At 42.8% G+C, this 27,955-nt stretch overlaps 1 protein-coding gene across 5 annotated transcripts in view; it reads right to left on the bottom strand.

The window, feature by feature from the left end:
• LOC122570159 (probable JmjC domain-containing histone demethylation protein 2C) overlaps positions 1-27,955 on the bottom strand; it is a 234,079-nt gene that overhangs the window by 140,669 nt on the left and 65,455 nt on the right. For all 5 annotated transcript variants that reach the window (XM_043732124.1, XM_043732128.1, XM_043732127.1 and 2 more), the window contains exon 7: positions 26,506-26,605. In XM_043732124.1, the coding sequence (XP_043588059.1) occupies positions 26,506-26,605 (100 nt within the window). The remainder of the gene's footprint in view (positions 1-26,505; positions 26,606-27,955) is intronic.

Genomic DNA, 27,955 nt, shown 5'->3' with positions numbered 1-27,955 from the left:
TAAGTGGAACGATGCGTAATTAGAATGCGAGATAAGCGGTTGAGACATGTGGACGCTCGATCATGTAGGTGAAAGTCAACGTGGCGGTGATACGAAACAGGAAATTGATATTCCGATATCATAGGCATTACAGGAAGAATAAAAATAGCAATAAGTAAAAAAAAAACCGGCATAATCGAGACGCGAAAATCGCGAAGGAAAATTTTTCCTCCATATTTCCATACATTTCTGGCACATGTACGTGAAATTTCGCGCGATTTCGTAACGCCGACACTTTTTGCAATGCGATCGTCGGTCATCGCGTTACCCGGAAATCGACGATTTCGTTGCACGCTTGCGCTCGGACCGATAACCCTTGGGACTCGCGCTATTTACGGCGAGAAGGGGTTATCGCGACGATACGTTAGGTTCATCGCACCCCAGAACCTTTCAGTTCAGTCAGCTACGAGCATAAAGGAAAAAAAATCATACGATATTTTGTTCGTCCCCGTTGGTTTGCCGTAAAATCATAGGTCAATCCATTGTGCGTCTCGTGTGCATCGTACACAGCGACTCGCTAAAGTATTCGAACAATTGATCATATTGGAGAAAATTTGTACGTTGAAATAATTTCATCGTGTTTCGACCGTAAAAACGCGATCACGAAAGTTTCTCGGTATAAATCGTTTGGACGATGAAATATAAATTTCGTAGACTAGAAACGAAGACGGTTCTCTAAACGGATACACAAGCTATGTACAACACGTTAAACTTCTTCTCATAAAAGTAACTTCTGCTTTATAAATAAGCTGTGCTTTATTGTGTCTATCGACGATACGAGACGTCTTATCGACTTCGGACTTTGACTGGCTATATTCTGTGCTTTATACGTTTTGCTCGGAGAAACGAGGACGTACGGCGACGAATAACGCGACGTGATTGCCGGTTTTATGAATTGCCGCGGCGATAAGATGGAAAATTACGACGTGGCTGAGCGGCGCGACGATAAAGCTTCTCGGAGAGCGGATCGTGGAAGCGGCAAGCTTGATTAATTGACGGAAAAATTGACGAAATAACTGTAGATAATTGGAAACCGTTTGCGTGAGCGAATTAGTTACGCCAAAAGTTTCCACTTCGAGCTAGATGTAACTCGATTGTTGTTACTCGCCAACTATAGTGAGCGTACGCAACTAGAAATAGATGTATACAACTTACCAAAGCCGAGGGATAGTACAGCCCTTAGGACAGGCAACGAAACATTGGATATTTACCTGAAACAAAACCTCGGCGTTACTCAATTCTGGCATTCGGGCAAACAAACGGGTCAGGTCGAATGGACCGACAAACATGCGGTTACTATGGTCGGTCAAACATTACCGACTGCACAAAAGCATCGGTGATTAGATATCTCGATCTGACCTCGGTCACGAATCAACCCTTTCATCGCTTGCTATAGCTGGCTCGTCGGCACAGCTGTTACTCGTGCGCCCAAAAACAGTGGTCAAATTAAAATATTATACGTTCTAGGCTTACAAAAATATTTGAAGACTTGTAGATAGACTTTTACGAATGCATTCTACTGTATATTCTACCGAACATTTCGAAATTTCATTAACGTTGTTACGAGACTTCAGCATCGTGATTATATTGCTAAAGTTTAATGTTTACTCAAAGTACACTGTCAACTCGTTTTTCGTCGAGTCTTTTCGTTAAGATGTATGAAAATAAACTGCCAATAGTTGCGTCAATAGTTTTTACTGTAAATCTATCAACTGTCCGATCGTCAAGAGGTGTCGGAATATAAATTAAAATATTTCTGCCGCAACGTAGAAGAGAGAAGCGACATTGGTGGGGCAATTACGAGTGAAAGTGGTCGGTTAAAAAATTCTGCTTAATTTTTTCTCCTCCTTTGGAAGAAGTCCGACACGAAAGCACGTCGCCAGGTGCTTCTTTTGAGAACGCCAGGAAACCATTTGCGAACGAACCGGTGTTCCATAGTCTTCAAGGCCTCCGCGAATCGTTCCATCGTGAATACCCTCTACTATCCTGCTCCTTTCTCTTTTAGTCCCCCTCGCACAGCCATTCGGAAATTACGGCTTTTACTTTTCTCACATTCGGCCGCGAAATCCGAGGAATTTTCTTAAAATTTTCCTACAGTATATAGGCGCGTATAATACTCTGGTCTATTATATAAGGAAACGCGATTTAACCTGTTTTACTCTGTAGTCTACGTATGCAGGTTGTTTAATGAATTTTCAGCTCGATGTTTTCCAGGTAATTGACATCGGTGCGGAGTTTAAAACGAAGCAATTAGGCGAATTGATATGCCGAGCTGTTATCGCGTGGTAATTTGCGCTAGGTGTTACGCAAGGAATAATTTGTTCAAGGTTGACCGTGAGTCACGCTATTAACATCGTAGGTGTTCGTAATAAGACACGGCAAAAGGAAACTTGGTCGAAATTGCTTGTATAATTCGGGCGTGATTTCCACGGCAGGAACTTTTGTCGGAAAAATAACTGGAATCGATAACCAAAAAGAAAACTAATAAAAGTCTAGCGGTGCTTTAAGAGATTTTTCGCGGAACGATCCTCTCAAAAGGACGGTCGATAGCCGGAAAGTTTGGAAACTTTTAATGAAATTGTTACTAAAGTCGTTTGTGTGCTTTCGAAGTTCTAATTAACTCGAGCGAAAGTTGCTTGGAGCAATTTTTCAAACGATGCATGTACAAACGGTTTACAGGGGAAAATGCGCCTGACAACGAACGACCTCGATACAATTTTGCCCGATAATTATTCGCTCGGGCGAAATGAAAATTGAGAAAGTATCGAAAATTGTACAAACATGGCTCAGTCTTACGCGAAAGCGGTCAAGGATTCGTTGGAAATAACGTTTGCTTGATCAGGCCGCTCGAATACCACGAATACTTGAATAAGTAAGAGTTTCAAAGGCGTGGGGCTCCAGATGTTTAAACACCTGTCGCGTCTCCGCTCCCTGTTTACCGCTATTTTTCACCGCCCAATCGTCCATTTGAAACTTGGCGCGCGTTCCAACTTTGGATATCTACGTTTTCGCGCGATAGTAAAATCGTGAATTTCGCAGTCACGCGGGCTAAATATCTCGATATTTCTCAGCGTGGAAAGCGTGGAAAACGTATAGCGACGTTTCCCAGCGATTCGTTTCTTTCTTAGTTAGAAGTAACATAACGTGATTGAATACAGGACAATTTATAGTTGGTAATATAGTTTCGCTAAGGTCGCGGATGACTGATTTAAAAAAGTCAACGCCACGTTTGGAAGCAACTAAATGTCACGATATTAATAGGTTTGCTAAACAGAAAAAGTTAGCCTGAAAATAACCACGAAAAATTGCCACACAGGGGCCACGAACTAAGGACGTTTCTCCGAATACTCTTGAGATTCAAAATACTAAATGAACGGGCAAAACCGTGTGGATTTCGTGAAACAAACATTAGCGCCAAATGGACCGTAAATTGCACGCTGTAATACAAGCACTAATCCATAAAAGACACGATCGTGTGTATACGAACGTCGAAGAGGATTCGAAGAAAGAATAGAAAAAACATTCGTACCTCGAGCGAAAAACCGGAGGCGATAGGATAGGATTTCATGTTCCCGACGAGTGGACGAGGAGCAGCTGATTTTTTGCGGGCAAAAAAAGCCCATGTGTCCTCGCGATGCTGCTGGACAAGGACAGATAGACGTATATAGGGGAAAGAAGGAGACGCACATAGACGGTCAAGCGACCCTCGTTCCTTCCTCCGCAGGAACGGGAAACAACCGGGGATGGCTCGGGTTTAACGGTCGTGACGCTCAATATGCGCTGCCGGAGACCACGGAGTCTGTTTTTTTGCCGTGCGCCAGCCAGCCTCTCCTCTCTCTTTCCTCTCTCCGCTGGTTTTTTCCTGTCTTTCTTCGCGGTATCGTTCCAACTCCGTGGAACACCGTCTCCCCCTCGACGAGTCGGCATTCTCGGGCCTATCTCGTTTACTCGTTCAACACGTCATTATCAAACCGGTTGCCGCCGCTGTTGCAGCTGCAATATCGTGCCAGGGTTCTCTCACGTTCTCCTCGCTCTCCTGCCACGTCTCATTGAGCGGAGCCTCGATGCTTTGGAAATCGATCTCCGTGACTCGATTCGGGCCGCTTTCTGAGACCATCGAGCTCATTTTTCCTCGAAACTGGAATAGAAACTTTTGATCGTGCAGATTGCAACGATTCGATTGCCGGTTTCCTTTTGGCGGATTTTATACGGAGGAACGTCATAAATTAATAGTGTACTTCCTTCGGTTGAGAGTATCTACGAAAAAAAAAAGGGGGGGGGAAGTAGGAATAGGACGTGGAGATGAAGCGTGTAATGATCTGACTCGAACGGAAGCGAATAATTATGTACATCGTTAACGATATTGTGTCGCGAGGAATGGCAAAAACTTGGCTTCGTTTAAATTCATTTCGCGTTATTATTGCTGTTACTATTTGTAGCGTTAACACTTCCTCTATCTGTTGAAACGAGAATGATTTATCGACGCGAAGATTAATGCCAATCCGAGTGGAGAAGTTGGAAGGAAAATCGCGAAACATCGCAAATTTCCAATGTGTCGATTCTTTGCCCTCGCTGAGCAGATCGGAAGATGTTTGTAGATTTGTCAGCACGTCCGAAATGTAAAAATCCGGCTGCCAAAAGTGCGCGACGTTCTTGGGTTGGCGAACAAGGCCAAGGAGGAAATTTCAACTTGGTAATTCAAGAAGTGCCTCATAAATCAACTGTCACGGTTTTTCTTCTCCGGCGAAGAAGAAAAACGACTGGAGGAGCGGTCACTAGAGCAGCCAAGCGGGAGAAACGAAACGAGTCGAGGGGAGAAAAAACTGTAAAACGAGAGGAATCGTCGGAAGGCAAAGTATGTTTTAACGAAATACGATCTCGAAAGAATACCATTCGATCGGTATGCTTCTAGCGTTATCCACTTCAAGATATAGCTGGTAAAATTGATGAAAAGTGCCGCTTTAAATTCCGTGACCGCGTATTCGAACGAGAAAAAGGACGAATCCATCGCGTGGCACAGAGAATTTGTAGAAGTGAGAGAAAAAGAGGAACTGGTTAAAATGTTCGACGACAAATGTTTGCGGAGCGTGCCGCGCCGATATTCACGGAGATTCTGTGCCACTTTGTCCCTTTTTATCGGTGACGCTCTCCTGTTCCGATAACAGGAATCCTTGCCTTCTGTTTAACGCCACGTAACACAAATGTACAAAGCCGATCGCTTATTAAATCGCTTTCAAGAAATGAGACGAAATTTGCATGGTTTAAAATCTAGTCTGAAATGCAAATATGGAACGGCCAAGATTGAAATTGAAATGTTCTACGTTTTTACTTCTCCTCTAACCTTTTCAACTGCAAGTTAAATATTCGGGAAACAACTGTATTATATGGAATCGCGATAAAGCAACAATCGCATTATCAATTCGATTTCAATATCAAACAGGAAGAATGTGTCCTGTTGGTTACATTATCGGATAAGCTTCCGGTAAATATCACGGGTCAGCGATGACGTACGTGTCAAGCTATCGATGCACGCAGAGGCAGAAAAAGGTAAAGTCTATTCCGACGGATACCCACAGTGGATTGGACGGTCATAATGAAGTAAAAGTTGTTGAACATTGTTCGATATGGAGCTGGCGTGGAACGCGGAGTCGGTCGGTCTAACAAAGCTGAGCAGAAAAGGAAAGAAAAGGGTGAGAAAACAGCGAGAAAAACAATCACAGACCGTAAAGGAAAGACATGTTCGACACAGCGTGGAAAGTGTCACGACAGGTTGATCCTGTTCGTCAGTTGCTCGCGTTTCAACGTGCCGCTCCGACGTATATTTTATGGCTGCAAATCGATAAGACAGCTTCTTTAAACCATTTTATAAACGTCAAATTATCCGATTTTCCTGTCTGACGCGAAATTCCGATTTAAAGCTATTTCTAAAATTAACCCATTCGAAACTTCTTTCTGTCCAAAATTGCAAGCCTATGGTCTACAACTAGTAACTGGCCAATTTCCTGTGCACCCTTTGTCACTCGTCTCTTTGCCGTTGGATCCTCGCCGCAAAGCACGCGTACGGACAAAGCTACTTTTCACAATTAGAGCGACCAAAAGGCCGAATTGCGAAATGGAACTCTATTAGGCGCGATCGAACTATGCAGCTAAATGCAGAGAGAGAGAGAGGGAGAGAGGGAGAGAGGAATTAAATTCGATTTATGGGGAAATAAGTTGAGCCAGTTGCAGAATTTGGAGCACGATGGAGTAGCGAAGCGAGATTGGCGGTCAACCGCGGACGCTGAACCGGCGACTTCGATAATTCGCCGTTTACACCGTAATTTTGCTACGATCGAGCCACGAATTCAGTCTGGCTAAAACGGTTTCCTTCTATAAAGGTTAGCCGGCATCTAAACCGCGATATGTGAGAGGATAGAGAGCCAAGTTTAATCGAAGAAAGAGAACCAACGGAGAACACTCGACTAATTATATAGCATAGCTGTAGATATTCCTAGCTTCCCATTGTTCTTCGCGACACACGTTCCAGGATGAAATCATACGAATCGAGCAGACGGAAGCAGCCAGATACTTTTGGTGATGTTTTCCGATCGAGCATCGGTTATTTATATTTTTGTATCGACTACAGAGAATTTTATTTCAATCTCGTTGCCAGCAACTCCCAACGCTTTTTATTTTATATTATTTATTGTAATTTTACAATTTGTCCAGTGGGACATTTAGTAAAATATTATAACTTAAATATACATAGCACGTGGATGGTTACCCCCAGCGGGGTATCTTCCTGTTTGTTAGGTTATATCCTTCGTGAGATCTGCTGGGTGTTTCCTTTCTATGCTCCAACGCTTTTAAGCGTTTTATTCGAAATTTACTTTAACTAAAAAATAAGACAGTTCAAATAAATTAAAAAATAAGTTCGCTTAAATACCAGTTTTATTCACACTGTTGTTGTATTTTCTAATTTTTAAGTGTACGATATATCTCGAAACAATTTCCAGCATGCAATCCTCCTTTTCTTCGTTTCACAAAAGAAAAAAAGAAAAAAAAAAGGTGGACATGAAAGAATGTCGAGTGGAACTCGACAAAGGAGCTCGTGAGATAAAAACTGATGTCGAGTCACACTCGACACAGGAGTGCAAAGGGTTAAGCCACGGACGTTTACGTATTTGAGAAACGTGTTCAGCTGTAAATATTTGTCGCTATATCCAGTTCCATTTATCCGATCGTTCTACGACTTACGATTACAGATAGCATCTTTCACAACTTTTCTACAATATTTCACTTAGAATTTTCGCTAGGGGAAAACCCGCCGTGGAATCATTGGTTCGCTATCGTGACGCGAATCGTTTATTAAATCCATGTGTATAAAATACCACCACAAACGGATTTACCAATCTGTCTCCGTCATCCGAAAATTTGATCAGAATGACAAAGAGCCGTGACGCAATTTACGAGCGTCGAGTTGGATATTCGCGCACGAGCGCCTGGCAAATATAAGTGCGGAGGGAAGCATCGTCATTCGGGGGATGTTTGCGGGGTCGCGAGCAACCCCTTCCGATAAACACAGTCGCCCTCTCTCTGAATGAGCATCCTCCCTCTCTTCTACCCCTTCCCTAGTTCTCTATCCCAGAGGCGAAGCTCTCTCTGTCTCTCCTCTCTCTTTCTCTCTTTCTCTGTCTGTCTCTCTCTCTCTCTCTCTCTCTCTCGTTCCTTTGTAGCCTCGCGTGGCAAGGCTATGCGCGGTAGTTACAATGCACGAGGGGTTGGTTACCGGAAGAGGGAGGTTGTTTCGAGACGGCGTTATCGACCCGTTTTCCCAATCCCGTAGCTACCTTAAAGAGGATCCCTTATAAATACGAGGCGGCGCCTTTAATGGCTCTGAGAATCGTCCATCAGACTATTTCTTTATTTCTTCTGCGCGATTCTGCCGCATTCCTGTTTTTGGAAAGGAATGCTTCGGACCTTTGTGGCCGCTGTACACGATATACTGGACGCATCGAGTTTTCCAGTAAAAAGAAAAGTTTCCAACCGTTGCAGCAGGATCATAAAAATACGACGAATGCGTAGCCATCAGCGGTGTAATTATTAATTACAGGATTTATGATAAATTTGGAAAGTAAATGACTATTCATAACGAAGCAACGATGAAATAAAGTGTTTTCACCGCAGCTTTCGTTTGGTCGAGTGAAAAATGAGGTGGAAAGTAAGCAATTAATATCGGTAATGCCGGTCCGACAGAAATTACGATATTTTAATTTTCACAACACAATGCGGAAACGCTCTCTGATTTCCTAGCAATGCGCCGCGCATTCTGTTATTAGTTAATTAATTGGTCGGCTATGTACGAGTTGGCTGGTCGGAGTCTGGCCGCGTGGAAAGAGAAAAATTCGAAACACCGGTTGTAATTTATAAATGAAATTACACACAATGGAACAATTCGTATTGTTGCGCCCAAGGAATTATTTATTCTTCCCAACGGCCGATGCGATAAATGCATATTTAACTGGCGTGTCGAGGCGAAATTGTGTGCGAACGGCACCCGTTGCACAACCACCTTCCTTTGCCATCTTTCGTGAATAGCTTCTTGATCTTCTTCAACGAACAATGAGCGGTTTGTAACACTTTTGTTCATTGATGCCGGATACTTGCCATCCGAGAGTAAGCAGATAATGTATAATTTAAACCTCATTGTTCGCGCTTTGCTTTTCCCCGCGCTAAGCGTTAATAGTATCGAGACATGTGTAATTTTCTGTGCTACACTAAATTAGCCGCCTAGTAATAATACACATATATAGTAAAACAGAAGAATACAACTGTTCCGTTGGTTTGTGGTAAAGAAGATGCCGAGACAAAGAGAGTGCTGAGAAGCGTGCAAACGCGTATCGGCGAATATCTTGTGAATCACAAATCGGATAAATCTGAAACTGTTTTGATATCAATTCGAAGCGTAACCTAAGTCTCACTGTACATATATTTCGCCGATTAAAATCCACAATTCTCGACAAATAGATTTCACAGTCGTCCGTTGGTCGCAAAAATTCAACAAGTTCGTACCCGCAGCCTGTAAAATCAGATTTTTCTACGACTGTCACTGCGGAAGGGTTAACGATAGAAAATTCAACTTTTATTCTCTGAACGATCAGACAGATACGTGGAAGCATTGGAAAGAAGGCGCAACTATTACTCAACGTTCTTCTATCGAAGCAAATCGCGACTTTCGCCAGTAGTAAATTCCACGAGTGCTGCTTCTAGAATCCAAGGCCAAGCCAACCAGAATGCTCGACCGCCGTTTACAACCCACAATTCACTGATTCATAGTTTATTATGTAGCTCTTGCAATCCTTGACTTCCTACGTGCAGTTTTCAGTTCTCGGCGACCAAAGGATCTCTGCATGCAACTTCCTCTATCCATCTCGTTCGCCTCGATACTTTATTTATACGGCTAGCAGGGATTCTCTGTCTCTGCACGAGGAACAGTGTACAACAATAGGCTGACTCACGCCGATCTCGACAATTAGGACAGGCCTTTTCTACGTCCTGAGCGAGCTTTTCTGTCTAGACTGGTCGATAGGTCGCGTACTCGTGTGGGTGAGCAGAAACATCCCACACAATGGAATTTTGTTTTTTGTCTCGTGTCTCCTTATATTCTTGAATTCTTTGAGCAAACTACACGGGTTCCTTCTTAGACTGTGAGAAGAACGTGGGCTGTTTGAAGGTTGTAACATCGTCGAGACTGCGAAATATATTCGCACGGCTTTATCCCCCGGTCTTTTCTGTTTTTAGAATTTCTGTATTTAAATATAGCGTATTGTATAGCGAGAGTCTATATTCGACGCGACAGAATTTAATCCACGCGTTCTTAGCAATTTCAAGGGGAAGAAAATCATCGTTCCACGGATTTACCTGCTTTCAGAGAAAATTATCGTTGCGTGGAAAGAATTTTAAACAGCGCCGAGAGAAAGAGAGAAGCGGAGTACGTGGGACGAATTAGACAGGCCAGAATAATGCAACTTGTGTGAAATTATCGCAGGAATAATGAATTAATTATACGCCGTTCATACAGCAACACAACTTCCGGCATATTTTATAGCGCACCCATTTTAACCCGCGACTCGCGCATATTCGGAAGTAAATAAATTAATATCGATCTTTTGTTCGTCGTACTCATTACGTTCTGTGGCGCGTCAAAAGCAAGCGAACAGACAAAAAGAAAGGAATAAAACTCGTTACGTTTTTCCCTCGATTCATTTTTTATTTTTTTTTTTTTATTTTTTTTTTTTCATTCGACTTCTGCGGTCCAATAGCCTCGGACGTAAAAATTGATAAAAATCTTCGATCCGGGTCCGTGGCTAGTTTTCATTCAAGATCGCATATTTTCGTCGTTCGTTCCACTGTGTGTTCGTTGATAGTTCTTCTACGCGTATTTCCTCCTTCCCTGGCATTTCACTTTTTCCCCCGTTTTCATTTTTCGTTGGAGTCCGGGCCGTGCGCGCGTTTCGCTACAATCTAAATCTCACGAAGCGGTATAAATGGAAAAGATATTTTTTTCCCCCCGATGGAGCTGTGATGGACGATCGGAAATGAAACGGGGCTTCCATGGAAACCGAATCGCGAAACGGAAACAGCCCGAATTGAAATAAAAATGAAACAAAAAAGAAAGAAAGAGAGAAAGAAAGAAAGAAAAAAGAAAAGGACGGAAAAGAAGGAACCTAATTAACGAGGCTACTTCTATTCTCGAACCGTGTTATTCTCTCTTCAGCGACGCGAAAATACTTTCTTGTTCGAATGAAAATTATCGCAAAGGTGAACGAACGTTAAAAACGCTCGGCAAATGGAAAATAAAAGTGGAGTGCAGGTAGAGGGGCAGAAAAAAAAAGAGAAGAAAAGAGGAAAAAGAGAGAAAAGGGAAAGGTAAAAAGGAAAGAAAAACAAGCAGTAGTTTGATGCGAGTGCGAAAACGGTGGGCGTGCCTGGCTCGCATCGTCGCCCGGCAACGCGTGCATGCATAATGCACGCAAAAGCGTGCGCAGCTGCGAGACGCGCGTGCAGATGCATTTAGCCGGCCGACGATGCGCTCTTTAATGAGCTGCGATCGTGTGCTGCCCATGTTTCGCCTCCGATCACCGTTACCGCCACCGTTCTCCTCGTTTATTAACCCTTATGTTGCTCGATTGTCCAGTTCTACTTTTCTATTAACCGTTTTTCACGTCGCTGTAAAAACATCGTCACTCCTTGTTCACTGTATCTTGTTCGATTTATATCTTCGAAATAAAAGCGTAAAAGGAAAGCTTAAGATGTAAAATTTACAACGAGTATCTTCGAACATTTAGCGTAGAAAATTTTCACGAATAATCTTGTAATCGAGATGTAACGTAGATTATGAGGAGAACGATCGACTGATCGGAATTCCTCCGAAATAACGATCCAAACGATAGAATGAAAGTTAGCAGGGGATGTTTGCAGGAGTTACAGTTCGAAGCTAAAATGCCTCTCGGTCGCGAGATCAGGAATACGAGAGATTAAACTCACGCCAGTAGCAATTACTTTCGGCGCCACGGTGAAGCAAGATGTTTTACGAGGTCGGAGAACTCGCAGAGAGAAGGCTCGGCTACCGAACGAGACGAGTGGAGTCGTTAAACGACGAGAACGCGCAAAATTCTCCTACGATCCCGGTATTTTCCGCCTGTTCCTTTTCCACTGAGAATCCCGTTTCCCGGGAACGCGACCGCTGAATAGCCGATTGCTCGAGTCATCGGTGCGCGTACCCGTCTTTCTCAGCGTTTTCCCGAAATAGACGGACGCATTTCAAAGGAGTGGAATGCAACGAAACGTCGAGGAGAGATTTTGTAACTCAGTCTCCGTTTGACGAATGACCGGCGCTACTTTGAACCGAGAATAGCGAACCGAAATATTTCCAGTCCATTGAAACGTACGATTCTTCAACGAAAGGATCTGCCGCCTTTTTAACATTTTTTCCATCGTAATTCTTGTCTAATCCTTACGTTCAGAACTAAAATATGTACCTCCATTTCCTACATGCCTTTCTTTGTTCCATTATTTTCACCAAACTAATCTCAGTTTCCATCCGCCGGTGTTGTTCAATCTTCTCCTATGATAGTAACAAGTTTGGTAATGAGGCAAAGATTCAGATGCGAAGAGGACAGAGTTAAACGAACAAGTAAATAACAGCGACGTTCGCAGAGCAAAGCCTTTAACCCCGCTGTTTGAAACTTTAGCGGCAAAACAGTCGTCTGTGATGGACGATTACCTTCGTCGATAATTCCATCGATTTTCTTTACCTTCTCTTTCTTTTAGATATAGCGGATTTAGCAAGTAAGCGTCTCGGATGTCTCTAATTCGCGTTTCCTCTTCTCGCTCTCTTAATAAACAGTTACACGCGAGAGAGATGCGTCGTTGGGAATGAGAGAGAAGTTTGGAAACCGAGAGCCAAATGGTCGTTGAAAGGCTTATATCAGTGACAGTTTGGCGAGTCCAATTACCAGACGCAGAGAGAGAGAAAAATCGGGCGCGCGTGCGTCCGCTGTTACGCCGATAAATCCGCGGCGAAATGTGACCATCTGTAAGAATAATGCGACGCGAGGGTCTCGCTTCGATATATCCGTCGGAGCAAGACCCGGATGTACGGGAATAGCGGGTCGCGCAAAATCCGCAGCGTGTCTGCGTGCGTGCGTGAGCGCAATAAAACCGGCACCGAGCAGGGGAAAAGTTGGCGGCCTGCCAGCCGGAACGAAGCTAATCTCACTTTCGGTTTTGTGCCCTGCACCAACCTATACCCTCGACACGCCATCGCTGTTCTTCTCTACCATCCATCGGCTATTGCCCACCTGTGCAAATTGCAATTCGATCGCATCGATTTTTCCCATCGTCGATCCCGCGCCTTTTTCCTCTATCTCGCGATCAAATCCTAATCGGTATGTTTTAATCGTCGGATCGGAGCTCAGAAGCAAACGGTAAGATAAAGCGTAACATCTGCGTGAACACGGACGTATTATTTAGGGAACGTAAACGCGATAAATGAAAGACGCTGTAGAAAGGTGGATGATCTCGCCAACTGAACATCGTAAAGAGCACTGCGCATCGAGGTGTTCGATATTCGCGTTTCTCGATCTTCGAATTGCTCGCAGACTTATAAAAATCCGCGGATGAGAAAGAAAAGCTGGAGGAACTGCGAAGAACAAATACGTCTACGTTGGAAAATCAAGATCGAACCCTTGCAAACTAGGAATTACGAGAGTGAAGCTAACAATGCCTCGCAGCGATAAATGCTGTCTTGATTGAAACAGATCGGCGGACGTGTCGGTCGGAACAGGGTGGGACCTGGTTGCATTCGAAGAAAGATTAGCGAGACTCGCAAATTGCGGTGGAAGGAAAATTAATGCGATTCCTGATCCGGTATTACGACCGGATTAAACGACTCGCAATCACGCGACAGACACGAGAGCATGAGAAAAGTAAAAAGATGGAAGGAAGCGGTTTCTGTCTGTTGGAAGGCCGCCGTGTCTCGCGTCCGATGATCGTAGGACACGAAGGATGGAGAAATCGGTAGAGATCCCCGGTTGGGAACTCATCGATATCTGTCCATGCACCACCTGCTACCCGTCGCAGCCATCGTCAGATTGCACCTGCGTGCACCTCAACCCCTCTCGAACGCGCTCACAGACGGAAGGTGTGCACTGGAATTCGACGACGAACAGCTGCTCCCGGAGACCTTTGGCTTGTTCGACCGATTATGCAATCATCGGGGAAACCGAGGGAAACAGAGAGGAGTCGAGGGTCGACCTAGACGCCATTTAAATGGATATTTGCGTTCCAATGAGTTCAGGTGTTGTGGAATATAAACACGAGCTTTTAACTGCAATGCTAATTCTTTCGTTGCATAGAATGGAATATGAAACAGATGACTTGTTGCGGTTATTTCAAAAACAAATGGACACTGCATCGTTTTTACGTTAATTTGTAACATGTTAAATGTTCCATTTCGCTGCGTCCATTGTCCAAATCTTCACTTATTTTCCATACATACCTGCGTTATCGCATCGTATTATTTTCAAGCTGACGATTTTCCCTTTCACACGTGTACGATACGAATCGTTAAAAGGCCGAGATTTTACACGTTAATTCACTAACTTGATTCAGTAATTTTGGAGTAATTTATATGTCGGGTTGGCGTTGGAATTTTGGCCGTTTGACGAATCTTCAGTCGAATTGGCCATCGTGGTTATGTATTCTAGCTGATCTTTATTGGTACGGATGTGATTATTACAACAGTTAGCAAGTAATAGCGGCGATCGGACAAACGGGATGTCGATGACAATGAGTTTAGGTTCGATAACGAATTCACGACCAACGGGATGACGCGTGAGAGGTGATACACGATCCTGCTGTGACTCGACATACCAGTAGAACTTATCTGAATGAACTGAACTGCAGTCCAAGTGGAACTGTCCTTATATACTCCTCTCTATAGCTCTCGAGTCAATCTTTGTTTTTAAGGAGAGCTGCATAATTATTCCATACCTCTGTTATCACACGTTATCACCTCCCGTGATCGTGACTACGTTCAATGACCCATTATGTCACTTCGAGCCCAAGCCCACTGTCATAAAGTTCGGGCACCCATGCTCGGATTAGAACATTACAACAATTTCTCGGTTTTATTATTTAATTGTGGCTGTAATAAAAGTCTGGACTAGAGTATTGGGGTTTTTCCCCAATATTTCAAAAGAAAGGTCCCGATGATCTTTCATCTCCGACATATATATAAATCGAGTAGGAGCGAGATTCTTTCTTAATGGTCAGGACTTTATCGTCTTTATTTCTGCTGACGTAGTAATCGATGCCACTTTTTAACGTGGGACACTCGATGAATAGTTGTACGAGAAAACGGTTTTTCAAAAAAGCCAGTTTCGCGAAGCGTGTACTTTCTAAGCTTTGTACCGATCGATCTTTCGTGTGAAAGACAGATCGTTACGTCATTCGTCTTGCAAGTCGTAATGCCACTTAAAAAAGACAGAAAGATCAGGTTATCATCCTGTAGCTTTCCGCGACCAATCATCTTTCTTTCTCGTTTTCCTTTCCCTCTGGGAAGCTTATTAACGAGCCTGATATTTCTGCTTCGAGAAAACTGCAATCGCTTCGAGACTCGAGCTCCTTCCTTGGAAAACCTGATATCTCAAAGGGACGTTATTACTCGAGCGTAAAAACTCCAACGAAGAAAATCTCTATAAAGCTTGCTCGCGTTACGACTTCCACGACAATTTCTATTGCAATTACTGAAAAACCGATTATCAAAAGCTTGCTTGGTATTTTCGTGAATTTTTCAAAGATGCTGAGTCGCTGGTCTCGTAGATAGTCGACGTGATTGCGAGGCAAGAACGCTTCGCAAAGGGCGTGCAAGTGTTGGAGCTGCACATTCCAAGATCTTCGAACGATGACAGAAACTACTTCGACAAAGTTTACCTGAAAGTTGTGCGAGACGTGCGAGGATCGAGCTCCGGTAACTACTCCCAAACACTTCGCGTCCCTCAGGACTAACGTGCCCTCGGGATCGAGAAGTCGTAACCTGCGAAGCGCTCGGGGCCAAAATACTTTCTTCTCGTCCGTAAAATTTTCTCTTTTCCTGGAAACGAAACTTGGAATCGTTTTTTCAGCCACGTACGTACGAACAACGATAGAACTCTACACACTCTTGTACGATAATTTATCAATTAACACGTTGACTGTGTATTCGGGTGTCAGCAAAGTTTCTAGTCAGGCCACGAAACCCATATTCGAGTGTCGCTTATTTGACTACTTACGAAGGATCGTCGTAGGTATTTGAAAAGATATTCCATAATAATAAAACTGTTGAATTGTTATACAAGTAATACGAAAATGGTTTATTAAAAAAATTATTTAGCATATAAAACATTGAAGCATTCTATACATAGCTGAGGTTGGTCGGGACAATTTGGTCAATAAGTTGTTGTTTTCTTCAGATTCATTTGTGCCTTTGTTCGGTCCATTCGACGCCTTTTATTTGCATAACATAGTTTGCATGCGCGTGTAATGCTTCTTCCGGAATCATAAGCCTCGTAAAAGCTTTCTTTTTCGCTGCTATCTGATTCACTGAGAAATAAGTTTTCAATTTTTCTTTTCGACATTGTAACGAATTAGGGCAGAGATTTTAAGTTATACCGTTTGTTGCTCGGCCAAGATTCAAACTGATTTTGTAGAAAGTGGAGAAATGAGAAACAAATGCGAAGGAATGGAAAGAAAAGAAACGAGAGGTAAGACCACCAGATGAGCGACTCGCATTATGAAAATATCCATGGGAGCACCGAGCAGAGAACGCTTGGTACTGCCGCGCGCGTGGCCTGACGGAGATTTTTTCGAAAACAGGCGTGGCAGTCAACGTGTTAAGACCTAAAAACGTATATTAGACGAAATCAGGTCTAAGGATTAACCCTTAGAGTGCTGAATACTCGGGGCCCATGCGGTCCGTACGGACGGCGCGCGGCCAGCGCTGACGATCGCTGTAGACTGAATACTTTTTCGCAAAACTGAACTCTGTTGATTGACTATTCAACGCCCTAATCGTAATAAGTTATAGTAATTCTTTTGCACGAGATTAAATGATTCAAAAAATATATATATATTTTTTAGTATTAATTATTTATTATAAACATTGAAATTTACAATAAACTAAATTTAGTAAATATAACACAAGTTAATAATTCAGTTGTGCGATTACTAGTATTTTTGCTAAAGGATCATTTACTGCATTATTATCGTTAAAGTGCAACATTATCGATCTCGTGCTATTATTTTGCGGAAAATATTGCTTTTCAACAGTTCGTCCGTAGACTGATATTCTCTCAAAGACAGTTTCAATTCTACCAAATGTCCAAATTGAACAAATTGTGAATGCAAAGTATTAAATAAAAAAAAAAGACAGTTTCTTCGAACGCGGCATTAACATTGAAATGCATTTATATTTACCTCACGCAAACGTAATAGTATTACTTCTGCGCAGGTGCTCGGAAAAATTGACAAACGCATATATGCGTCCTTAGTCCACGCCGATGAATTTCGCCAGACGCATATATGCGTCCATAGCACTCTAAGAGTTAATAAATACGCGTTCGTGCAAACCGAAATTACGTTCGATCGTAGTTCACAGATAGTCGGAATCCAACGCAGGTTCTACGATACTAATATTAGCTCGATCGTGCAACAACGTCCGAATGTAAATAAAATAATTCAGCGGAATATTCTCGTCGGCAAATTCACCGGCCAAATCTCGAGTGGTAACGCTGATAAAAGGCAGGATTGTGACACGGTGCTGTGTGATACGGGTTAAGAGAAGAAGCAGCGGGAAGAAGCTCATCGATTCAAGAGTGAAATGTGAACCAGCCTGAGCCTTATCCCCGGTTGGTTCTTAGTGGAACGGTCTCAAGCCGTCGACGTCATCAATATTCGTAAGGCGAAGGTGCTCCCTGATCGTTGGCGATAAAATTCCCTGGCAGAAAAGCTCGACCAACCGAGTCAAAGAGGATAGAATACCCGAGGCTCTTTACGATCCCTTAAAAGCAGCGGTTTCAAAGACCGAGGAGATCTCGCGACGGCTCGTAAAATCAGGAAGATCGATGACCATCCGTGGAAAACTGCTTGCAACCGAACCAAAGGACCGGAAAGGCAATTAATCTCTGGATACATTTGGTAATCGATAAACGAGAAAGGACGTCAGACTCGCGATATTATTTAACGTAAAGAATAAAGAAGTACGTCATTGGTAGTACGGAGAATGAGAAGAAGGAAAAAACGTTTGAAAGGAAGCAAAAACACGATATTTCACGCGACCTGTGAGTTCAAGGGAATTCCAGCTGCTGGTAGTACGTACACGGTGGTGGAAGAGCAGAGTACGAGCGAGCAAACCAAAAGTTAGTTGGCAACAATAATTATCCGAGTTCTGCAACTAGTGGGTGAAACGGGCGAGTCAAGCTCAAACTGAAATGGATATAGCCTGCTAATTGCCTCGAGATCGCCATCCACCTGTGTACAAATTCGCAACCACTGTGTGTTTATTGCCGTACTGGCATCCCCTGATAATTTTCTTGTTTGGAAAAGTTCGAGCAAAGACAACAATTGCAACAGTTTATTTATTTTATCTGGCACTTAACGAGCTGGTATTCGATAGGATTACGTAAAAGAAGCTTTTACGTAGAAATTAAGAAAGTTGTCGATATTCGAAGTACAATAAACGATTAATTGGAATTCTAATTATCTACTCTCAAGGTAGATTGCCTACAATTATCGATAGATTTGATAGTTCGTAGATGTGGAAAGAAGATCAAAGTTAAATCGAATCACTCGATTTCGATCAACTTGCTTTTCCATAGTTGGATACCAAGCAATTTACAATCTTCCGTCTAATATTAGATCCTATCGATTTAGAATTTCCATTCGCAATCCACGTGTCTCTGCGTTTATAAGCTTTTTTCCAACGCACATGTTGTATTTCAAACTTCTTGCACATTTAATGGGACTTTATTCTCTAAATAAAATAAATAGGAAATTCCGCAATTTTTAGATCCTTTTCTCTTTTTCCAGATAAAACGCGAAAGGTATTTTTTCCCTCTTGCCCTATCTATTATTTCTCTTTTTCATCGTGCAAACAAATTAGATTTCATGTGGCGGGATATTCCGACGGAAGAGGGAACGTGCGGTACATACACGCAGCGACGTAAAAAATTTATCGCGTGTAGCATCGTGCACGCGCGGATTCCACAGGCGTGAAATTATCGGCAGAAACGCGCGCGGAGTCGAGCAGAAGAAATTTCTTCTGGTATAGCCGGTAATGAAATTTCCTCGGGGAACATTGCATCGGATGCGCGACATCCGCGGGAAAAAGAATTTCCGGCCGATCGATGAATTAATCTCGTGCGCGTCGTCGGGCGAAAAAAAATGGTGGGAGACTGCGAATGGGACGTGTAAATAGCGCTGTGCGCATTCACCTTGCAAATCAATACTCGGCCGCATCATTAAATTCAGGCTTTTAATTTAACTGGCGCGGGATTGGTTGCTCGATGAAAATTACGGTTCGCGCCAACCAAACCTATCCAGATCAAATAAAACCTGTCCAGAATTGTTTATTGGTTGTTGCAATTCCGCTTCCTCGATAACTTGCAGTTTCTAGCCATTGTGTTAACTGTTTTAACGATCGCAACAAGAATTTCGATTTCCAGATAACTCGGCTGCACTGACGATTGTGTTAACTGTTTTAAACGATCAAAGGAAGACACTACGTACCTCAACATAAATTAAACGAAGTAATTCAAGATATTAGATTAGGTTACAACATATGAAATTTCAGATCCTTTACCTAGATTGTATCAAAGAGTATGTTGCGTGCCTGCAGTCCGATTTATATTGAAACGTCGATTTATGCTTCTTGCTTTCATTTATCTTTTGTCGAAAATAGCATTGCAAGGCCTGCAACGTTCTATTTGCAACAATGAATATTCATGAACACCCAATGTGCTACAATGAATACACATGAAATTAGTCATTTGCCTTCGTGAGTCTAAACTTAGCAACGATTCACACTAGGCAAACTAGTCAAACGTACGGTCAGATCACAATCGTACGTAGAATTTTGCCAAGGAATTCACACTAGACGATCAGAAACAATCAAATCTCGTCGCCGTGTCTTTCGTTCCGAATTCGCTCGAAGGAGAAACCATGTCGTTTTCCAAGCACACGTATAACAATTTTTGTAACTGAAATCACGTAGCAGTTCGCTGTAATTTCGTACAAATTCAATTAAACGCTCCATGTTCCTTTTCGACAATTGAGCGGGATCTCGGTCGCTAGGAAACTCGATCGAACCGCCCACTCTGAATGCTGTCGCTGGATTACGTGTCAGCGATTTTGCTGACTCGACGTGATCTGGGCGTATTGTGATCGATAGCGCGAACCAAGCTTGGTGAATTTGCACAAATAACGCTAATACGTATTTACTTGTATTTGAAATTGACAAGTTAAAGGAGTCGAATTCGAGAGAGCGAGATTTTTTGAAACTAATCTTCGAAAGATTGCAAGATGAACGAACTTACACTGATGGAAAAATAAAGACACATCTATTCTGAGAAAGCAGATCGAACATTCCATATGTCACGACCTAATACAACATAGGCAGGAAGGAGAAGGTGTCATGCGCATGCGCGATGGATCGTCACACACGAACAACGCGATCGACGATGGATGAGTCACCCACTAGGTGACTGTGGATTCATTCAAAAGTCGTGGCTCGTCTCGTATACTGTGTGACGATGTGCGATCGGTGTCCATTCGGGTCAAGCGATGCAAAACCTCTCTTTCCCTTTCCCCTGCTGTTCCGTGGCTGTCCGTGGTGTTGCGCAACTGCGCATACGTGAACGCGTATGCCAACACAGCCGATATCGATCTCGAAATTATGCATTCGTCGAACGACGTTTCCTACGCGCAGCCTCGTCGCCCAGCGATTTTCCGCCTCGGAACGGTGAATTAAAACGCGAAAAACCGAACGATCCATTTTTTCCCCTCGATCTCCGAACAAATGTTTTTTGTTCTTTTCTTTTCTCCTTTTCAATGCCAGATTTTATATGAGAATTCCTCGTGACAATTGAAACTTGTAATTTCCATTTTCCAGTAATTCGAAAGAACAAAAAAATGAAAAAAGAAGGAGAAACCAATTCGAAATCAATCAAAATCGAATCAATTTTTCGAACGCATCATAAATTCATAGTCGACTAACGTGCGCGGCAATAAACTTTCGCGCTTTTCAATGCAAATCCTTCGAATATGAAATATCGAAGTTGCTCCCTTATCGTTGAAAACTCTTCAATTATGGAACATAATTTACGTTTCATATTCTATTCGCTTTATCGTTGAATGAATAGGACACATTTGGGAATCCGGAGATGCGTAGTCTGGTGGCTAATTAGGCTGGTTAGTATCGGCTGGGAAACGTGAGGTATTTCCACCAGACAGTGATACCAGCTTTTTCCAGGCCATTTACAGGCTACACGCCGTTCATTGGCCGCCAGATGCGGCCTTGTCGACATGTGGTTCGACTAGCTTGCAATTCGTGCATACGCCGCGCGCCTAATGTTAAATGCATATACTACGGGAATACGACAGACCGCCCACGTGCTGTTCAACGATACTTTAATCTGCCGTTTGCAGTGTGTCCTCATTGCCACTGTACCTACATGGTTCTCCTAAACTTTCAAACGATTACTCCACCGGTCGACGATTAATTGAAAATCACCCTACGATCGTCTTAACGCGTTCTCGTATATTATAATAGCTAGATTTTGAAATCAAGGATTTTGAAATGAAGTATTGTGCAATCAGAATGAAGAACAGCTCGGAGAAATCTGTCTGGCGGAGATATTTGAACATTTAGCATGGAAAACTGTCAAGCGGAAATTTCGTGATGAATTTTGAAAGTAAAAGTTCGTAGTAAAATTGCAAAATATATATAATAAATCCATGTAATTTCGTGTAATACATTCATAAATGACATTTACGAGCGATGGAACACCTCTATACATCACGGTCTTTCGTTAATCGGATTCTCTCGCTACTTTTGTATCGATAGAAGTGGAAGATCACCGATTCGAATACGTTTCACGATCTCGTAACCGTAGAGAGAGTCGTCTCTAACGAACACGTCTTTCGCTCGTTCGATTCTCAATAAATCTCGATTTACTATGTTCCCAGGAGTAGCCCACCTTTCTCACGGTTCGCTCTTTGAAGACTTATAGAGCGACGTTTCTTCTTGCTCGAGCGAGGACTGTCGGACGAGGGACTCGACTTTGAGAAGTTGGCAGACGAGGAAAGAAAGAAGAAAAAACAAGTGTCGACGTCTTTGCAACCAGGATTGGTAAGCTGCCAAGCAAGTCGTACGTATTACAACCAGTAACCACTGCTATCAATCTCATTCTCCTACAATCTTCTCGCTCCATGTATATTTTTTACTAAACTTGCACCCGTTTTTTTCTTTTTTTTTTTTTTTTTTTTTAGTGGAACTGCATTCACCGCATTTTGCGCAAACGATCGTCGATCAAACGAAAAGTATTTCCGTAACGAGCGAAATGAATTTCTGAACTTGTTAGAATCGTTGAGAATTCTGTGATTAATGTGTCACGGTATTTTTACTACGGAAGCTGCCTTTGTTATGCATGCGCCGTTGAAATATTAAATTACTCGTGTTCGGTGTTCTGGCTAATTAGGAAGAAGAAACTACCAATTATTTGTTAATTATCGGTAATGTGGGAACGGGGATTTTTGACCATTGTTTCTATCGAGTAACTGAGTTTCGAGTGTCAGAAATACGTGAATCGACCGAGCAACTTGAGACTGCCACGACTATCCAAAGTTTCGAGACTGTATACAGACAATGCGGAGTTTGCTCGAATCCAGTGAACGAGATTCTGAAATAGGGAATGCCTGGAATTTAGAATAGCACAGTCTTTGAGTTATACTCCATCGCGTTGTATCGTACTTTTACCATCTCAATATACATAATGCTTTTTATCTTGGTATTGGAACTTTCACAGACAAAATTTTCAACGACACGCGTTTCGCTAATTAACGCATGATATTTTCACGTACAGTGTATCTACTCTTCTTTCCTCCATTTCCTTTTGAGTTTCTCTTCTAAAATATTTACGCGACGTGGATTTTCCTCGGGCCGAAATAGAGAAGAATTCCATTCCACCCCCGGTTTTTGCTCGCTATTACTACGAAGTATCATCGCCCGATGCAGAGAGAGAGAGAGAGAGAGAGAGAGAGAGAGAGAGAGAGAGAGAGCTGACAGTGTCTCGTAGTTGTATTTTCAGCAACGTGTCATCCGGTTCGCGTTTTATGCGATGCGTTTATTTTCGGAGGGAGGCGGAGGGAGAAAAAGGGGAGAAAAGAGAAGTTGGTCGAGACGAAGCGAGGAATTACAGCGACGCAGGCCTCACTTCAAAGGAGCCCTCGTTACTTTATTAGCGCGTGCCTCTACCTCGTACCTCGCAGAAAGAAAGATCGTGGCTTTGAATCTTTGCTCGTGAAACACTGGATAAGTTCCCAGAACGATCGCATAAATTTCTTTGCTTTCCACGCGGCGGCAGAATCGAAACCGATGCTCCGCATCTTCCTTCGGACGTTTTCTATTTCTCTAGAACATCGGCAATTATCGTTCTCAGCGTAGTTTTCTCTTTTCTACCTCGGGGAATACGTAATCGCGAGCTTTCGATCGATCGCGAACGCGTCTAAACGTAATTCACGAAATTATTTTTAGAAACGTATTATGCATCGTGTACGAAAATTCTCGAAATTTAGTTAGCACGAGACGCGATTATCGTACGTTGGTATAATTTGATATAGACGCGCGTCTGTGTCGGGGTATATTTAATAAAAAATTAGAACGCAGCAGGAATAGCAATCTCGAACATATAATTAGCGCTAAAGCTGATCTCGCCAAATTTTACTGTCTTACTAATAATATCTAATTCAACGTTTACGTATCTTAACGATTTTTGCGATTTTCAGATGTATGAGCGATTGTATACATTTTCAGACCCGTTTCGTGTAACACGCATAATATATCGATAAAAAGTTTCTACGAGTGTTCGAATACTTTCGTGACCCACTCTACGTAATCTCTAACTTTCGATCGAACGCAGATCGTACATTCGATAGAACGCACGTGTCTAATATATTTCCATTGTCGTGCTATTAATCTTTCTCCGTGGAGAAATTGAAAAATCGCGGGGAATCTCAGAGAACGGGATTGTGGAACACGCGACCAACTTTTCGCATCGATGTTTCACGCTTTCGAGAGGCTTGCAGGCGATCTTGCGCACGGCCAAGTATGCATACTCTAGACTCTAGGTCTAGACTCTAGGCTCTAGGGGCTCGAGTGGACATGCAGGAAACGAGGATGAAACGAGAAATAGAGAAGCAATCGCGACGGCTATATCTGTCCGATGACGTAAGGGGACTTTTGCGATGCACTCGCTTCTCTTTCGACTTCCTGCTGCCTGTGCAGAGAAAAGAAAAGAAGAGTGATGCGCTCACGATTTCTAACTCGACGACAGCTATCCACTTGCCTCTGATCAACACGAGATCGGAAAACGTGTTCTGTTAACGACGTGACAAATGCCGATGGCATACCATTGCTAATTACTAGCGTACGAATGTTAATATTTATTACTAATTTCTGTTGCTAATCTTAATCACTTAAGAAAGAAATTCCAAGCTACTGAATTTCTTTTTTCCAGCTACCGAAGCTACGAGAAGAATTATAATTTCTTGATGGGAACAGCGAATTAGCGAAAGTGTATCGTGTATCTTTTATATTTTTAGCAAAGAAACTTAACGACCAAGCGCAGAATAGCAGCGAATTAATCGACTAGAGTAAAACTGATTGCCGAATCGCCTAGAGTAGCCAATGGCCGATATGATTCTGGCGTGGAATAATTGGCGAATTAATGAAATAATTTTGTCAATTAAGAAACTATCGGACGTGAACGGGTCTGGAAATAAAATTTGCGAATGGCGGATTTGCCAAAGCATGCCAAGAATAGTTTCTCTCTGTCGAATCACGCGGTCTTTCGTTAATTTCCTAGAGCAAATGCCATTGGGGAGAACCAACTGTCGCCGATGAATATACCGGTTCCGTAATTGAAGCGCAATGCAACGTAGAAAATCGGATTATAGTTGAAATTTCACTCCGCGAATGTGACTTGCTAGTTAAAATTTGACATTTCCAATACGGGGCAGCGTCTCAATTATTCAGCCGTTCGCCGAACGACCGAGAATTCGAAAGTAAATACTCCGGTATTTAAGCATAAATCGAGTTTAATTCATTGGCAATGTCTAAAATTAGTCAGATATTCAGAAATTGAAATGATTCGATGCGTGATTGGATTTCTCCAGCCAGATAAAATTAATTTTCCATAGTCAGAATGTACGGCCAACCAGATTGATTTCAACTCTACTTTCTGTCAATTTCTCCGTTTCACTTCAATAATTACCCGATTGATCCTCCATTCTCATCCGGAAATTTTATTTAAAAAAAATCATTCAAATGCTGAAAAAAAGGTATGGTAAAATTTCTGCGAAAAATTACGATCGTCGTTATATCGTTGCGACCAATCCGATAGCTGTGACGTTGAGTGTTCGTTTTCGGACAAAGCTTGAAAATCCCGCAGTTCCATCAACATCAGCACCCTCTTTCGCTTCAGAGTCAGCACTTCCTTCTTGCGTGAAATCCCTCGTACGAGCTACGATTCTTTCCATCTCCCCTCGCCCCTTAAAACCAGAAGAGATTCAACCAGACCAGCCAACGAGTCTTTTGTTTGTGGACCGGTTCTTCTTGGTTCTTCGAATCATTTATTCCCCTCGGCGCGCCTCCCTGCCTACCCAGATATCTTTTCCATCCTTCCCACCCAAGCTTTCTTTTTTACCCCTCTTCTTCCGCTCCGCCCTTAACTTCTTCTTTCCCTTTCACAGCCTGCTCTTTTTCTATACCCTGTCCTCTACAGCGCAGTCTCTGTCCCTAGAGAGACGATGCACTTTAAGGCGGCCCTAATTCCACATGGGTTCGCCTCTCTCTCTCTCCCTCCCTCCCTCCCTCCCTCTCGCTCTTTCTCCTTTTCTCACACTGGTTTAATCAATGAGCCCAATGCTCGATCCTATCGTCGGAAACCTTCTTGTCCGACCTTTGAGTGGCTCGCTCGATCGTGCCCTATTAGGTACGACCCTATCCGACCTCCCTTCATCAACCGTAGGATAGATATAGCCCACGCGTTAGAACGAGGTTTTGCTCTATTATTCTTTTCTCGTACTGATTGTTCGCAGATGAAATATTTGCCTTTTCTCCGGTCGCCAAAGCTGAGTTATTGCGTGGTACATCACGTCGGAATTTTTATGTGGCGACTCGAGTCCAACGGGGAAGTTAGACTCTTTTTTAATATAAATACGAAAGGGTTGACAGCTTGGGCGATAGTATAGAAAAATCTTGCAAATCGCAACTAATTTGGGGCGCCTTGCATCGAATTCGGTATACAGTAAAATCTCCGTATTCGCGGTTTTACCTACCCTAAGTTCAGAATTAGTTTCACCGATTTAAGCCGCGGTTCTGAAAAATTGAATAGAAAGTTTCTAATCGAGAATTCTGAATCCTGAAAATTATATGAGCGCTGCCGAAAAGCCAGTATCACCGGTAGCGGATGATCCTTCTAACGAGAAACTATTTTATCATTTTCATCACTATCTAATCAAACGATTAGATAGTGATGAATTAAATTCCGCCGTAGATACATAAGCTAAGAACATAGAGATTTCACTGTACTTGTAACAATTAACGCAGATGCGCATAGATAATTAGAGCTACGCCTGCGTATACGACAATGTAATTAGCGTTCCTACCTTTTTCCAGATGCTGCGAGATTGGGCTCTGTATCCTAGGAGTAGTTTGCAGTTGCGCGGCGTTTCCAGGACGTCCTCGGGGTCTTCTTCCAGGTCGCGGCTGAAATACAAGCGAAATAGGTTTACTTTTGCCAGGCGGTTTCCAAAATAACGCTAAAAACGAAAGTACGGTTCGAGAACACTTGACTTCTTTATTACGTCTGTATTTCCCTACGGATGTATGATAGTAACGTCAGTCTGGCCCCTTTGTTGTCACTCGTAAAGTCACGCGACGGCACTCGAAGGCTAACTTGGACAGGGTTGCGAATAAACGGGGTGCAGGCGGTCCGCGTCTTTGTTCAACTGGCGCATTTATTACCGTAGATAAACGCGACAGCGTGGACGGCACTAGAGATAAACGCCGCCACGCCGTTCCGTATACTGGGTGATCCGGGTAGAATGCAAATAGGTGCACAGTGTTAACTTTATTATTAAAACATCATATAGACTTTTACGCGTTTACAGGGCATTTACAGATGAACAGTATTATAAAATAGTTCAAATAGCTACGAAATATTCAAAGCGCGATATTTAATACTTATCATAAATTGTAACAAATATTATTTAACCTGTGTATTAATAAAATATTATTTGGTCTGTCTACTGTGTTCACGAAAATATGAACTCGCATAAACATACGCAGACTAATTTTCGTCGAACAAACCTGAATATTCATAGAAGAGATGTTGATCGTTCGGCACACCCTGTACATCAAACCGAAATATCAAACCGCTGGAAAGTCATTGTAATTATTTCAAACAAAATCTCGACGCTCGCGTAACATGAACTTTGGTATTATTTTCGCCAAACAATGGTAAAGATTCGTGAATTTATAGAAGTCTGGTTTGTTTGGGTCACGCTATACAATGGCGGTGTAAAGGGGCCACCGGGTACGCTGCGCGAAGAAGGAAACACGAAAGAAGGCGAGACGTAGGCGAATTTACGAGCGTGGAAAGGATACGCGGCTGGATTATCGGTCGGTGAATATTCTCGAGGAACAAGCTGCAAGAGTGGTGGAGACGCCTCGAGAGAAATTAAAAGCCAGTATCGGTCATGAATATACGAAAAGGTGATGGGGAATTGCCTCCGAAGAGATACTCCCGATAAGACGCTCTGAACAGCGAATAAACTAAGCAGAGTTTCGAACGACGTGCATTCTGTCGGATTCCATCGGAAGTTATCCATCGATCTGATACGAGTTTGAGCGTTCGACGAGCATTCGTAGTTCCGCGAAATTCACCAGTTTCCGAATTTTACGATCATTCGACGATCTCGTCAACATCGATTATGCTGTTTCACAATTTCGAGTAAAACGTAAATCTAAATACGCAACGTGTTTTAACACTTTTACGACCAACTGTATATTTCAGCAACGTGCTCGCAAACACACGACAAACGGATAACAAAATAT

The sequence above is a fragment of the Bombus pyrosoma genome, linkage group LG8 (genome assembly GCF_014825855.1).
Source record: "Bombus pyrosoma isolate SC7728 linkage group LG8, ASM1482585v1, whole genome shotgun sequence".
Lineage (NCBI taxonomy): Eukaryota > Metazoa > Arthropoda > Insecta > Hymenoptera > Apidae > Bombus > Bombus pyrosoma.
This window is presented reverse-complemented; position numbering and strand designations above follow the sequence as displayed.